This window comes from Staurois parvus, unplaced genomic scaffold, assembly GCF_062004578.1.
Source record: "Staurois parvus isolate SC_StPar_1 unplaced genomic scaffold, SC_StPar_1.0 ptg000149l, whole genome shotgun sequence".
NCBI lineage: Eukaryota > Metazoa > Chordata > Amphibia > Anura > Ranidae > Staurois > Staurois parvus.
The window spans coordinates 2,751,210-2,767,448 of record NW_028317945.1 but is presented as its reverse complement, the minus strand read 5'-3'; the positions used below and the strand labels follow the sequence as shown (position 1 = coordinate 2,767,448).

At 43.3% G+C, this 16,239-nt stretch overlaps 1 protein-coding gene across 1 annotated transcript in view; it reads left to right on the top strand.

Annotated features, from left to right (window-relative positions):
• Positions 1 to 16,239, top strand: part of TOM1 (target of myb1 membrane trafficking protein) — a 227,634-nt gene that overhangs the window by 97,066 nt on the left and 114,329 nt on the right. The window contains exons 5-7 of the mRNA XM_089674236.1: positions 3,578 to 3,712; positions 5,527 to 5,679; positions 14,335 to 14,451. Of these exons, the coding sequence (XP_089530362.1) occupies positions 3,578 to 3,712; positions 5,527 to 5,679; positions 14,335 to 14,451 (405 nt within the window). The remainder of the gene's footprint in view (positions 1 to 3,577; positions 3,713 to 5,526; positions 5,680 to 14,334; positions 14,452 to 16,239) is intronic.

The window sequence follows — 16,239 nt, the reverse complement described above, 5'->3', positions numbered from 1 at the left end:
TGCCGTGCACTTTGGCAGAGACCGACATGCTCAAAGACTGGCCCACCATCTCTTCTACATGTGAATGCAGGGCTGGCACTGCCTTTCTGGCAAAGAAATGACGGCTTGGCACTCTCCACCGCGGCGCGGCACAAGCCATCATTTCTCGGAAAGGTGCTGAGTCCACCACTTGGAAAGGGAGGGACTTCAGCACCAGCAACTTGGACAGGAGGACGTTCAGCTTTTGCACCGTCGGGTGCGTGCTCGCAAACTGTTGTCTCTTGGAAACGGATTCCAAGAAAGACTGCTGACGGAATCCGTGAAGAGGAGTAGCAGGAGAAGGAGCATCAGAACGAGCGGAAGATGGCAACGAGCGACAACTCCCCTCAGCAGAGGTGTTGGAGCCTTGACTGGCTGATAGAGGGCGATTGACGTCGGGTGACGGAGCAAGTAACGGAGCGGGTGATGGAGCGGGGGCTGGGGCAGGCAGAACCGCCGTATCTTTATCACGGTTTTCCCAGGCCACCAAATGGCGACGCTGCATATGCTGCCGCAACGCTGTAGTCCCAACATGGGCCCCCTGGCCACGCTTGACTTTCTGGCCACATAGTCGACATACGGCTACGTTTACTTCCTCGGGCGGCTTGACGAAAAATTGCCACACCACCGAGTAGGAAACTTTGCCCCCGATACTCCTCACTGGCTGACTGCTGCTTCCTCCGTGCACACCGGCACCACTACTGGCCGTGGTGGTAGGCTGCAGTGGAGCTGGTGCTGTACTCCGTGGCCGTTTGCCTCCATTGACACTGCTGCGACCCTGCTGCCTCCTGGGCAACCCACCGACTGTTTTGCTCTCTGCCAAGCTGCCACCCTCTTCTCCTGATGATGCGGAAGCAATAGCCTGATGTCGACGAGGCTGCCAAGTGCGATCAGCCTCATCATCATCAATTAGGGTCTCTGCCTCACTACTAGCCCCCTCGGCTGCGTGTGGGTCAGGAGACAGACCTGTCTCTAGACCGGCTACCAAGCCACTCTCCTCGCCACTACTTCTTCGCCTGGCTGCTGAAGAGGCGGATGTCTCCCCCCGTTCCTGACCGCCCTCTGTTAGCTCTTCCTCACTGTACAGTGGGGCTGAGCCCACAGCATGCGATACTTCGCTTGGTGAGGGAACACCAAAGGACAGGGGCAGGTAGAGGACACGTGATTTCAGTGGGCTTGCTCCCGGGCCATGCCAACTAACGGTTGTGTCTGACGTACCCACCGACCGTTGGCTGTAGGTGTCAGAGGTGACCTGGGAAGAGGAAGACGACCGAGCCAACCAATCGATGACGGCAGGGTTGTCTGTGGAGACACGACCGCTGGATGACACCGGGAGCACTGGCCTCTGGTTGCGACTAGTGCTGCCTCGACCCCTTCCTCTGCTGCCACGTCTGCTCGCTCCTAAAACATTGCCTCCTCTGCCACTCCTATGCATGTTGTCTGACATACTCTTTAATTAAACGATTCTGTGTCCCTGAGTAACAATTCTGTGTCTGTCCCTGAGTAACAATTCTGTGTCTGTCCCTGAGTAACAATTCTGTGTCTGTCCCTGAGTAACAATTCTGTGTCTGTCCCTGAGTAACAATTCTGTGTCTGTCCCTGAGTAACAATTCTGTGTCTGTCCCTGAGTAACAATTCTGTGTCCCTGAGTAACAATTCTGTGTCCCTCAGTAACAATTCTGTGTCTGTCCCTGAGTAACAATTCTGTGTCCTTAAGTAACGTTTCTGTGGCCCTAAGTAACGTTTCTGTGTCCCTCAGTAACAATTCTGTGTCTGTCCCTAAGTAACGTTTCTGTAGCCCTAAGTAACGTTTCTGTAGCCCTAAGTAACGTTTCTGTGGCCCTAAGTAACGTTTCTGTGGCCCTAAGTAACGGTTCTGTGTCCCTCAGTAACGGTTCTGTGTCCCTCAGTAACAATTCTGTGTCTGTCCCTGAGTAACAATTCTTTGTCCTTAAGTAACGTTTCTGTGGCCCTAAGTAACGGTTCTGTGTCCCTCAGTAACAATTCTGTGTCTGTCCCTAAGTAACGTTTCTGTGGCCCTAAGTAACGTTTCTGTGGCCCTCAGTAACGTTTCTGTGGCCCTCAGTAACGTTTCTGTGTCCCTCAGTAACAATTCTGTGTCCCTCAGTAACAATTCTGTGTCTGTCCCTGAGTAACAATTCTGTGTCCCTGAGTAACAATTCTGTGTCTGTCCCTGAGTAACAATTCTGTGTCCTTAAGTAACGTTTCTGTGGCCCTAAGTAACGGTTCTGTGTCCCTCAGTAACAATTCTGTGTCTGTCCCTGAGTAACGTTTCTGTGGCCCTGAGTAACGTTTCTGTGGCCCTAAGTAACGATTCTGTGGCCCTCAGTAACAATTCTGTGTCTGTCCCTGAGTAACGTTTCTGTGGCCCTGAGTAACGTTTCTGTGGCCCTGAGTAACGTTTCTGTGGCCCTGAGTAACGTTTCTGTGGCCCTGAGTAACGTTTCTGTGGCCCTGAGTAACGTTTCTGTGGCCCTCAGTAACAATTCTGTGTCTGTCCCTAAGTAACGTTTCTGTGGCCCTAAGTAACGTTTCTGTGGCCCTAAGTAACGTTTCTGTGTCCCTAACTCTCTCCCTGAATACAGCCAGGTCTGCCTCTGTTGAATGACTGGAGGCAAATGGAGAATTCTAAAATGGCCGCCATTTATAGCTCGACCATTACACAGTGCTGGCTGGCTGGCTGCTGATTGGCTAATGCGATCACATGTCATGAATGAATGCATTATGGGTCAGCGCGCCTTGTCTGCGCGCCTTCCCAGACATCCCCGCTCCGTCGCCGCACATGTCGCCGCCATTTTAGGAAAAATTTCGATTTGCGCATCCGAAGTCTGCTTATTTTCGGATTCGGCGCGAATCGAAATTTTCCTAATATTCGAAACGAATTCCACTTCGCCTACTTCGATTCGCTCATCTCTAGTCATTACAATGTGTGACAACCTTGGTAGGAACATCCTTTTTTTAGTGTTTTGTCCATCTCTGTACCTTGATAACGCTTTGCATGCATTTTTCATGATGAAAAAAAGGCTCTGGACAGCATCGGGAACTGGAAGAATAAAGAAAAAATTTCAGCCGCAAACGCTTATAAATGGGATTTTACGCGTTTAGCCGCGCTTACAAGCATTTTGCGTTTGAAACGCTGATAAAATCGACTGCTGAATGCAAGTTTTCTGCATTAAAAAAAAAACGACTGTAAACTCAAATGCCTGTTAACGACTGTAAACGAAGATGTGTACATGGACACATAGGAAAACATTAGGATGAGTTCAGGGGCTGCTGAAAAAAAGCTAAACTCACGTTTAGGAGCTGTTCACTAGCTGCAGTGTACATGAGCCCCTAATCCTAACCTTCTTGCATGTAATTAAAACCTGTGAAAGCTTGCAAGAGACTGCTAGAATGTTATGCACACCATTAAGACGAAAGTCCATTAAGTTCAACAAAGAAAAAAATAATTTTTAAAAGGAAGCTGTGGTGTTTGTTTGTTTTTCTTTCTTTCTTTTTTTTAACTCGTATGTTAATTTCTGGTTGTTTCTTCATATAGGCCTGGGCAGATGCCTTTCGCAGTTCTCCAGACTTAACGGGGGTTGTCAGTGTGTATGAGGACCTCAGAAGAAAGGGACTGGAGTTTCCAATGACTGATTTAGATACTCTCTCTCCTATTCACACACCTCAGCCGGTAACGTGAATTGAACAGTGTTAACATTTTGTAAATTACTAGCGGCATGCATGCCTTTCATTTTTCCTTTTCAAAACCACCATATTTATGTACTATCATGTACTATGTCAGAAAATTTTTATAGCACTCTTTATAGAATAAATAGCATACATTGTCTCCTACTGTCCCATAGAAGCTGCCAATTGAATATATTTGGCACTATCAAACACACACACACACACACACACACACACACTCACACTCACACTCACACTCACACACACACACACTCACACTCACACTCACACTCACACTCACACTCACACTCACACTCACACTCACACTCACACTCACACTCACACTCACACTCACACTCACACACACACACACTCTCACACACACACACACTCTCTCTCTCTCGAGTTGGTCATTTACCCATCCTCATTTTTTGTGCTCTTTGTTACACATAGATTATTGCCACATGCTGGAAATAGCTTCACAATTATTCCCTGATCATTTCCTTTCATGATTAAAAAGAGAGGGAATTTTTAACTATTCCTCAGTTAGTCTGGCAATGGTAGAACACTTGTTCTTCTATTCGTTAGTGGAATAAAATCGATGTTCGTTTTTGACAGTAGTAATGAGTAAATTCGAAGGAGCAGGATGGAAAAATGTTATTGAATGAACAAATTTCTGTGTATGTGGTTTTCATTTTGAAAATTACATTGAGTCCAAAATCAAATGGTATAAGAAAACAATTTTTTAAGTACTTTTTTCCCTCAATTCATTGAATGTGCTGAAAATTTTCATACAAATATTCATATGGTCAGCTTTAGTTCGTTTAAGTTTTACTAGTACATCAGTATGTTTTACCCCTTTTTAACCTTTTTTGCTGCCCCCCTGCTGTTACCACCACAGCTCTGTCCTATCTGCTCAGCTTCATTTGCTGCTTCACATCCCTTCGCCATGATTCCCTCCTGTGCATCGATCCCCCTATAGTGCTGCCAGTGTCTCCTCCTCCTGCCAGCTTTAGGCACAGCGTTGAGGAACAGACTGCTGATAACTGGCAAGTCTCTTTACACTGAGATCAGCTGTGATTGGACACAGCTGATCTCAATGTAAAGGGCTGCTGTGATTGGCTCTTTACCTCGCTGTGTGATCAGCTATGTCTGAAGCATACCCAGGGGGTGCACATGTGGGTGGGGTTCTGGGAAGATGTCAGATGCCCTCTCAGAATTGACCTTGCTGTCGCCATCATTCGACTATAGCATAATTGGCAACTGGACACACACGTACACACACACGTACACACACACACACGTACACACACACACACACACACGTACACACACACACACACGTACACACACACACACACGTACACACACACACGTTCCTGTGAACTCAGTGAGAAAGCCATGCATTAAAGAGTTAAGTTGGTGGCCCCCATCATATTGGCTGTGCCTTAGTTGCATGGCTAAGAGCAGAGATATGCTTCTGAGATTGACTCATCACCTGGTTAAAGTTTTTAGTCTGAGTTTTCAGGCTGTTTGGAGGCCTCCTTTGCATACTAATCAGAGTAAAAATAATTTTCTTACTGTAGCATTGACCTCACTCTGTGTAAATGCCATGTTATTGAAAATGAAAAAGAAACCAACTTGTATTGTATCAAATTTTTAAGATGTATTTGTTTTTTTTTATTTGCAGTTTGAAGTATTAAGATGCTTTTTATATAAGAGATACGGAATTTGATTAGTATATGGTAAGAGATTGGGCAATTTGTAATTGTATTCATAATATCTATATACATTTTTTATGCCTTTACATAACCACAGAGTATCGCTAAGCCTGAGCCTGCTGCTCGACCAGACTGTCCACCCTTGGATACAGTACAAAGAAGTGGTTCAGTAAATCGCTCTGTGCCCTCCCCTTTGCTCACTTCAGCAGGAGGACCCACAGATAGTGCCGTCACTCCCACATCAGATCAGGTATATTATTCTCTGATAAGAGTTACTATTGGTACCTTAAAGTGTCATTTCTCTCTCTCTCATTTTACATTAACTAACTATCCTTATGCTGCTAGAATTCTTAAATAGATAGGAAAGTATATTATATTTGTGTTTAGACTTTAGTTTTTTTGTGGTTTTTACATTTAGCTACTTCCTAGTTTCCGTGCCTAGGCAAATGATGTTATACATCCCAGGAGTCTTCAGGAGGGGAGGAGGGGTTTTCTCAGCTATGCACACCCTCCTGCCTGCATGTCTGCGCTAAGGGCAGATGGATTCCAGGAAGTAAATGCTACATGAGTCATCTGCCTTTACTGAAGATGCTTAAATGCTAGGGAGTATTTTTCAAAGTCAATTCTCAGCAAAATAAAGCACGGAGACATGAAGGGATGAGTGAATTTGCTTTGAATATGAATTTAATAGTGCTTTTGGTTTGTGGTGCTCAGATACAGTGTAGTTCTGCTTTAATGTACCAGTAATTGCCACTTGTGTGTCAGCATTGAATTATGTGTAATAACCCACTCATCAGTCTTAGGTAGCAACCTAACAAGCAGAACTCTAAGGTTGAGTGATTTATTGTAATATGCTGGATTGAACAGTGGTTTACAAACCCCCATGCAATTTTCTGCTAGCCTTCTAATCTAAAGTTTGCTGCTTTAGTAATTTTTTTTATCTAATAACTCTTTACCTGGGATGAAAAGGGATTATTTTACCTCCTGACACTGGCTTGTATTTATTGATTTATACCAGCCCCAGACGGTTTGAATCTTGGCCGTTTCGGCAAGAACCGTCAGATTCAAACCATGTATGGGCAGGCTGAATGTACCCACGTTGTACCTGGGTACAACCAGACAGGTTTTAGATGTAAAAATTGCTAGCGGTTATTATAGCCACTAGCAACTATCACTGTGTTCTCCCAGCAGGGATGGCTCCGCATGGTGCCTCCCCGCCAGGGGAACACAATGGCTCGGCGGGAGGTATTGTCTTGTCAGCACTGTCTGTGTTGATGGAGGAATCAATCCATGGTTGCAGGAAAGAAAATCGCTCCGTCTGTGACCTGCCTTAGAATAGATTATACACGTATGTAAGTAATTTTGCAGTTCATAGTGCTTGGCTGTTTTGGTTTAATGTCATTGGCCTCAATAAACAGTGACTAAAGTTTGGCACTTCAGAAGAGCTGGAAATCACAACCACGATGGTCCTTCAGGAGACTAAATCTCTGTAGTCATCAAGACCAGCATCTAGCTATATAGTTAGTAGCCTTGTAGATATGCAGCCAAACGTACACTAAACTGAACTACTTAGCTCTGATTGTCCTAATGCCCAAATGAACATTAAGTTTAAATCCATTAAATATTTTCCAGGTGCATCAAAAAGTGATGGGGCCAATTCAAATTATTCGGCTGCTTTAACGCAACAAATGTTAAAAGCGCATATAGTGAATGCACTGCAACAGATTGTCGCGTGAATGGACCATTACTGTTGGCTTTCCTTAGAAAGCAGCAACCGTTGAGTAGAAAACCTGTCCTCTGCCTTCCCCTGTAGAGAAAGACTCTTGTCTTTGTGGACACTTTGAATTTGCTTCTCTGTGTGGAAGTAGTGATCTCTCTGCAGACACCTGCCACACCCCTGCTGAAGCTCCAGTCAGCATTAAGCAAGAGCTTTGATCTTTGCTAGAATATTATACTGTGATGAGGGATGTTACTCTTTATTGAAGATTTTCTTTAATTATTTGTATAAATTATGACATCTCAAGTAACTGTAAACCAGATATTTTTTTTCTGTGCCCAAGTTGTTTTTATACAGGTTTTCCATAAAGCGCACCTGTCATAAAAAATGGCACATCTCGGCATTACCAAACTTGTTACTGAATGCCGGAACAATGACTGTATCTGATTGGCAAATCAGCAGTGACCCTTAACCTTTGCCGAAAAACAATTGAAAAAATTGACCTTAGGCTGGGAGGTGCTGACAGTGCCACCCACCACTCAAATTTTATTGGATTCAACAGGAGTCTGATGCAGTTCAAGCAGTGTTTGACTAGATTGAGAATTTAACCCCCCCCCGGTGGTATTCCCGAGTGTAGCTCGGGGTTAACTTTCAGTACCAGAAGCGGTAACCCTGAGCTGCACTTGGGATTACCCTGCAGCATTGCTCAGGGATTCCCTCTTGCACCTTGTCCTGCACTCCCATGTCCCCCCTGCAGCGTCCCCGGCCATCTCCTCCGGCCGATGCCGGCATCCGTCTTCTGGGTTCTGTTCCCTGCGAGCGTTGGGACGTACAGGGGACGGAACCGGTGGGAAATTCAAAAATGTTAAAACATGACATTCACTAAATACACTAAAATCTTATAGTAGTACATTACTGTATCAAACCATTTCACATTTTGTCCTGTGCCCTGCCTGCATTTTTACTGTTCTTTCTGCCTGGAAACTGAGAAACGTCCATGGCTTCCAAAAAGCATCCCTTTAGCTCAAAAGTGGTTTTAGACCAGCTAGAGAACAGCGATAGTAAATTAGAACCACTTGCAGAATTGAGTGATAATGATTCGTGGGGAAATTCGCCATCAGACACTGAAAATGATTTTGCAACTAAGCTCAGTGATGTACGAATTTGGCGCTCTATTTTAAATTTCAGTGTTTTTGGTTTGATTATATTATTGAATAAAATTTATTATTATATTATTTTTTATGATTTATTATATTATAATTTATGATTTTGTGTTTCAAATTTTATCATACCCGGGACTCTTGTTCGGACAGATTTCAGTGAGTTATTCCTAAAAATTACAGGCCTACAATAAAAAAGCAACATATTTCCATGCAAAAAAATGTACCACTTTGAGCAGAGAAATATTGACATAATCGCTAGGGAGGTTAACAATCTAAAATGTTTTTCTTTTTTTAATGGACAGATTGTGTAAATGAACATTACTTTTTACTAAATAGCGGATAAAGCAGAATTAAAGCAGCTTATACGCTCATCATTCCCTGTGTGTGTGTGTGTGTGTGTATATATATATATATATATATATATATATCCTGCTAAATAAAATAAAGGAACACTTTTTAATCCGTGTATAATATTAGTTAAGTAGCAGAGGAGGTTGTTTCAGCTGCTTTGGTGTTAGTGAAATTAACTACAGGTACACTGGATGGACAACAATGAGACGACCCCCACAACAGGAATGGTTTTACAGGTGGAGGCCACTGACCTTTTTTTCTGACTGTTCTTCATTAGTTTTGCATTTGGCTAGGGTCAGTGTCACTACTGGTAGCATGAGGCAATACCTGGGCCCTACAGAGGTTGCACAGGCAGTCCAACTCCTCCAGGATGGCATATCAATACGTGCTTTTGCCAGAAGGTTTGCTGCATCTCCCAGCACAGTCTCAAGAGCATGGAGGAGATTCCAGGAGACAGGCAGTTACTCTAGGATAGCTGGACTGGGCCGTGGAAGGTCCTTAACCCATCAGCAGGACCAGTATCTGCACCTTTGTGCAAGGAGGAACAGGATGAGCACTGCCAGAGCCCTATAAAATGACCTCCAGCAGGCCACTGTGGGAATGTCTCTGACCAAACATTCAGAAACAGACTTCATGAGGGTGGCCTGAGGGCCTGACGTCCTCTAGTGGGCCCTGTGCTCACTGCCCAGCACCATAGAGCTCGATTTGCCATTGAACACCAGAATTGGCAGGTCCGCCACTGGCGCCCTGTGCTTTTCACAGATGAAAGCAGGTAAACCCTGAGCACATGTGACAGACATGAAAGGGTCTGAAGAAGACATGGAGAACGTTATGCTGCCTGTAATATCGTTCAGCATGACCGTTTGGTGGTGGGTCAGTGATGGTCTGGGGAGGCATATCCATGGAGGGATGCACAGACCTCTACAGGCTAGACAATGGCACCCTGACTGCCATTAGGTATCAGGATGAAATCCTTGAACCCATTGTCAGACCCTACTCTGGTGCAGTGGGTCCTGGGATCTTCCTGGTGCACGACAGTGCCCGGCCTCATGTGGCGAGAGTATGAAGGCAGTTCCTGGAGCATGAAGGAATTGATACAGTTGAATGGCCCCCATGCTCGCCTGACCTAAACCCAATAGAACACCTCTGGGATATCATGTTTTGGTCCATCCGAAACTGCCAGGTTGCACCTCAGACTGTCCAGGAGCTCAATGATGCCCTGGTCCAGATCTGGAAGGAAATACCCCAGGACACCATCCGTTGTCTCATTAGGAGCCTGCCCTGATGTTGTCAGGTATGCTTACAACCATACGAAGTACCATATTGAGTTGATGCAATGAAATTCCAGCAAAATAAACTAGTGTGCTGCATATTTTTTTCACTTTGATTTTTGGGGTGTCTTTGATGGAAATTAAATTTGTTAACCTACAGAGGACTGAATTCAAACGATAAGGCATCCTTACGTTCCTAACACATTACCCAGTCCATATCAGTAGAGATATCCAGCATGATATTTTTCCCCATTGAGATCTGATGTGTTTTTAAAGTGTTCCTTTAATTTTTTTTGAGCAGTGTATATATCTTTGGAGATATTTAACTGGGACACTTCATGAAAACAGACATTGAATTAAAGCAAGTCGCCAAAAAATAAAAAAAATAAAAATGTATCATGTATAAAACCATGCAGCAGTACCAGTGTATACCTGGAATATAACACATTAAATTGAAATAAAATTAAATTTAGATGGTGTAAAATGACAATATTTAGTTCACCTAAAGATGCTTGACCACATCTGCAACAACTTCTTGCTGTTCAACTATTTTGTTTGGCAGAGCTCCAGCATTTCCTGGTAGCCTTAAAATGGTTCTAAAGTCAAATTATTTTTTGCATTAATGCATTTCGTGCATTAAGGTAAAAATCTCCCCACTAATTGCCCCCTCCCCCCCCGAACAAAAAATCCCTAAACACTCACCTGCCTCTTCTCACCGTTCCAGCGCTGTCTCGACTGCAGCACCATTCTCCTCTCTTCCTGGTCACAGAAGACACTGAAAGCAGCAGGAGCCTACGACCTGTCAGTCAAAATCCTGTAAGGGGGTATGTGACTTAACAATGCTGTGTGCATCCATGGATGCACACTGCCCAGCTCATGGGTGCCCTTATAGCAGGGCACTTGGAGAAAGAAAGAGTGGACAGCATCGGCAGGGGACTTCCAGAAAAGGAGGTAAGGGACTGCTCTTTGCAATATTAGTGTATAGAGCAGGTAAGCATAAACTTTGGGACATACAGTGCCTTGAAAAAGTATTCATACCGCTTGTAATTTTCCACATTTTGTCATGTTACAAACACAAACATAAATGTATTCTATTGGGATTTTGTGATAGACAGGGGCGGACTGACAACTCATGGGGCCCCCAGGCAATAGGATATCATGGGGCCCCTGTGACCACACCCAAACAAAGTCCCACCTACATATTGCAATGCCCGCATTACATGCGTTTGTTATAGAATTTCTCTACATTATGTTCAAAATATGAACACAATATAAGAGGTGCAACAAATTTTAATAAAGTAAACAAAAAATAAAACAATTAAAAGCTCTGACTAGCATCTTACAAAAGCATTAAAGAGCTAAGTTCAGGTAATCTCTTGGCAAATCTGTCACCTGTCCCACTGTAAATTACTGATCACCGCCATTACCAGTATAGTGTCTGTAGCTGCATATATTCCAGTATATATCTAGTTTGTGGACGCTATAACTTTCACATAAACCAATCCGTATACACTTATTGGGATTTATTTTTAGCAAAGCCATGTAGCAGAATATGTATAAATAGAACATGCAGCGCTATCTATCTGTTTATACATTTACTATGGAGGCTCCTGGTGTTCGCCTTTCATGCTAGTTGCTCTTTGGTAATTATCCAGCGCTCGTATTTCTTCTGTTTTTTAATGTAGCAGAATATATTTTGGTCTAAATTTATGAAGACATTTTATAAATTTTTTTTTTATTGGATATGTTTTATAGCCCAAATTAGAAGTTTTTTTTTTAAATTTATAGTAAATAGTCCACCTGTGTGTAATTTTAATCTCAGTAGAATCACAGCTGTTCATTGAAGCCCTCAGAGGTTTGTTAGAGAACTTTAGTGAACAAACAGCATCCTGAAGGCCAAGGAACACACCAGACAGGTCAGAGATAAAGTTGTGGAGAAGTTTAAAGCAGGGTTAGGTTATAAAAAAAAAAATATCCCAAGCTTTGAACATCTCACGGAGCACTGTTCAGTCCACTATCCGAAAATGGGAAAGAGTATGGCACAACTGCAAACCTATCAAGACATGGCCGTCCACCTAAAGTGACAGGCCAGGCAAGGAGATTATTAATCAGAGAAGCAGTCAAGAGGCCCATTGTAACTCTGGAGGAGCTGCAGAGATCCACAGCTCAGGTGGGAGAATCTGTCCACAGGACAACTATTAGTCGTGCACTCCACAAATATGGCCTTTATGGAAGAGTGGCAAGAAGAAAGCCATAAGAAGTCCTTGGTAACCAAAAGGTTCATGGTAACTCTGGAGGAGTAGCTCAGGTGGGAGAATCTGTACACAGGTCAACTATTAGTTGTGCACTCCACAAATATGGCCTTTATGGAAGCATGGCAAGAAGAAAGTCATTGTTGAAAGAAAGCCATAAGAAGTCCATGGTAACCAAGAGGCCCATGGTAACTCTGGAGGAGCAGCTCAGGTGGGAGAATCTGTACACAGGTTAACTACTAGTCGTGCACTCCACAAATCTGGCCTTTATGGAAGAGTGTCAAGCCATTGTTGAAAGAAAGCTGTAAGAAGTCCCGTTTGCCGTTTGTGAGAAGCCATGTTGGGGCACAGCAAACATGTGGAAAAAGGTGCTCTGGTCAGATGAGACCAAACATGCACTTTCTAGCCTAAAAGCAAAACGCTGTGTGTGGCGGAAAACTAACACTGCACGTCACGCTGAACACACCATCCCCACCATGAAACGTGGTGGCAGCATCATGTTGTGGGGATGCTTTTCTTCAGGGAGAGGGAAGCTGATCAGAGTTGATGGGAAGATGGATGCAGTCAAATACAGGGCAATTTTATAAGAAAACTGTTAGTGTCTGCAAAGACTTGAGACTGGGGCTGAGGTTCACCATCCAGGAGGCCAACGACCCTAAACTTACAGCTAGAGCAACAATGGAATAGTTTAGATCAAATCATATTCATGTGTTAGAATGACACAAAGTCCAGACCTAAATCCTATTGAGAATCTGTGGCAAGATGTGAAAATTGCTGTTCACAGATGCTCTCCATCCAATCTGACAGAGCTTGAGCTATTTTGCAAAGAAGAATGGGCAAACATTTCACTCTCTAGATGTGTAAAGCTGGTAGAGACGTACCCATAAAGACTTGCAGCTGTAATTGCAGGGAAAGGTGGTTCTACAAAGTATTGACTCGGGGGCTGAATACAAATGCACGCCACACTTTTCAGATGTTTATTTGTAAAAAATGTTGAAAGCCATTTATCATTTTTCTTCCACTTCACAATTATGTACCACTTTGTGTTGGTCTATCTCATAAAATCCCAATAAATACATTTACATTTTTGGTTGCAACATGACAAAATGTGGAAAATTTCAAGGGGTATGAATACTTTTTCAAGGCACTGTATATAACACTGATATCTGTACACTGGTATGTGTACACTGGCTGCTGTTTCCTAAATATAACACTGATGTTTGTACATTGAGTGCCACTCAGTGTACAGATATCAGTGTGCACTCAGTGTATATAGAAATCAGGGCTATTAGATATAGGGTCGGGATAGGGAATCGCACTCCGTGTACGGACATCAGTGTTCTATATAGGGAATAGCAGTCCCTGTACAGATATCAGTGTTTAACATTGATATCTGTACACTGAGCAGTCCCTATATATAACACGGATATCTCTGCACTGACTGCTATTCCTTGTATGTAACACTGATGTCTGTACACTACGTACTAGTCCCTATATAAAACACTGATATCTGAACACTGAGTGGCACTCGGTGTACAGATGTCTGTTATGTATAGGGAAAGGCACTAAGTGTACAGATATGAGTGTCATATAACACTGATATCTGTACACGTGCTATTCCCTATATCTAACACTGACATCTGCGTGGCACTCCTATACAGAACACTGATATCTGTACACGGGCATATAGAAATCAGGGTTATTAGGGGCAGGATAGACACTGGGCAGGATAGAACACAGTGCTGTCACTTGGCTGGTTATTGCACATACGCCGACCTGCTGTAGGTAGCCAGGCCAGCTCAGCGAGGATTCCAGAGTCCAGTCTGCCTACTCCCTCCAGCTTCCAAGTTCAGCACCCATGGCAGGGATGTGGACCCGCCCCTGCACTGAATCCCCAAGGAGGAGAGGTGACCGAAGCCTTTTTCAAGGCACTGTAGTAAAGTGCTTCAACACTCCAAGAATGACTTTGAATGTATTTGAGTATGTATGACAAAGCTTGGGTTCTTCTGCAACTATTTGCAGGTTTTTTTTTTTTTTGTGTAATATAGTTGCTTTAAAAATGTCATCATTTTGGATTTCCCATTTTCTCTAGTCACTGTTGTAGATCATATATTTCAATGTATTTTAAATTTGTTGTTTTGTATGTGACAGATAGGAAAGCTTCGCAGTGAGCTGGAGGTTGTAAATGGGAATGTGAAAGTAATGTCTGAGATGTTGACTGAATTGGTTCCACAGAAAGCAAATCAGTCAGATTTGGAATTGCTGCAGGTAAGTGAAATTAAAGTAAAATTTGTTGACTCTGAGTGTACCAAAAACTGTCGCCATGTTTTCTTTTTGAAATTACAATTTTTCCCTTTTTTCCCCTTAACATTTGTTGCATAGCATTTCTCAGGGCAGTTTTGTGATAGTGACAACAATGGACACCATGCCTGCTTAACCTTCTCAGCTGTTTGGACAGGATTGCAGTCTGAAAAGGTTCAGCAAGCTAACATGAGCTTGCTTCTCTCTTGTGCAGCTGGTTTAGGCTTTTCTGTAAAATGATCTGGGTGGCTTTGGCTCCACCCAGTTACTCTTGTGTGACCCATAGGGTGTTGCTCCCCCTATGCTTCCAGGCTTTCCACATCTCCTGGGAGCCCAGGGCCACAACAAATGATAACAGGATGGTGAGCAAGAGAATATCAAAGCATATCTTTTCCCCAGCTCTTCTGTAGAGTGTGAACCCAAAAATGCTCTGCTCTGGGCACTTACGGTTCACAGTTGTTAAACTGCCAGCTGAAAATCTGGGTAAGCAGCTGACCTGCAATCCTGTGATCATTTTCCTGGAGCAAAGGACAGGGTAGGCTTTTAGGAATAGGCTCATGATGTTTCCTAAAGAGTACGTCACTTTCCCAATACTATTACATAAGGGACTTGTTAGCACTAGCATGATAATGCCATTCCTGAATAACCTATAGATGGAAATTTTTCTAATTAATAGAAGTTGATGTATGTGAATGTTTTTCTTGCACGATAATTTAATGCAATACATAGGTGTATTAAATGTCAAATTATTCACGTGAATAATATTGCATTTGGAAAAACTATAAATACCAGCTTTTAGAGTATTTTTAAAGTGGTCATGTGCTCTTTATTTGTGGGTTGTGAGGGTTGGGGTTGAAGCCGCCTTGTGATAATTGAACGCTTTGAGTCCCTATCAAATAGTATAAGGTGTGTGACTGTCAGTCTGTGATATCACAAGCTGACTACTGAAAGTTCATTGGGCTTTTGCACGGTGTCATGCTGTTCCCTATCAAAAGTAAACTGAGCATAACCCATGGATAGTATTGACAGAAAAAAAGGAAATTGCAGAAAACATAGACAGCTGGGTTACTGGGTATTTTAAGTTATCTTGCGTGAAAATTACTTATACTAAGCATAATTATTCAGAGCAGATATAATTTTAAATATTGGATTATTTGCAGCTACCTTAAGGTGATTGGACCCTGGCAAAATAAGAAGGCTGCAAGGACATCCAACTACTATACCTGACCCACTCTCAACTATCCTCAGTTGTTTGCTGGTGTTCTTAGGTGATGATCCTTTTCTCTTTACTGACAGAAGATTACCTTCTTCTATGCAGGTTTCTCTTTCTGAATGATATTCCACAAAGAGATTATTTTATCAAGATTCTTGCTGCGCCATGGATACTGTGGTTCCTAATGCAGTTTCAGACTAGTTGACGTGTTGGCAGAGACTTGGGAGGCCGTACCCTAACCCTGCCAGATTAAAGATATGGGGCTGCCCTGCCTCTTCCTCTTTCTGGTTGGGACATTGGACTGGCATCATCTCTTAGGCCATCTTGTCTATGTGGGCATAGTATAGCTGTTGCTGCACTACCACCTGGGTTATTGCAACCTGTTCTGGGCACCGAGACATTCTCCCTTCCCTCTCTCCTGGCATTCCACCTTCCTTCTCAACTGCTGCAGAGGTTGTGAGTACCTTCTGGGGCTGATATTAACAAGCCTGGTAGATCTTTAAGTGAACTTTCACTGTTCTTCCTTGCTTTAGAACATGTTG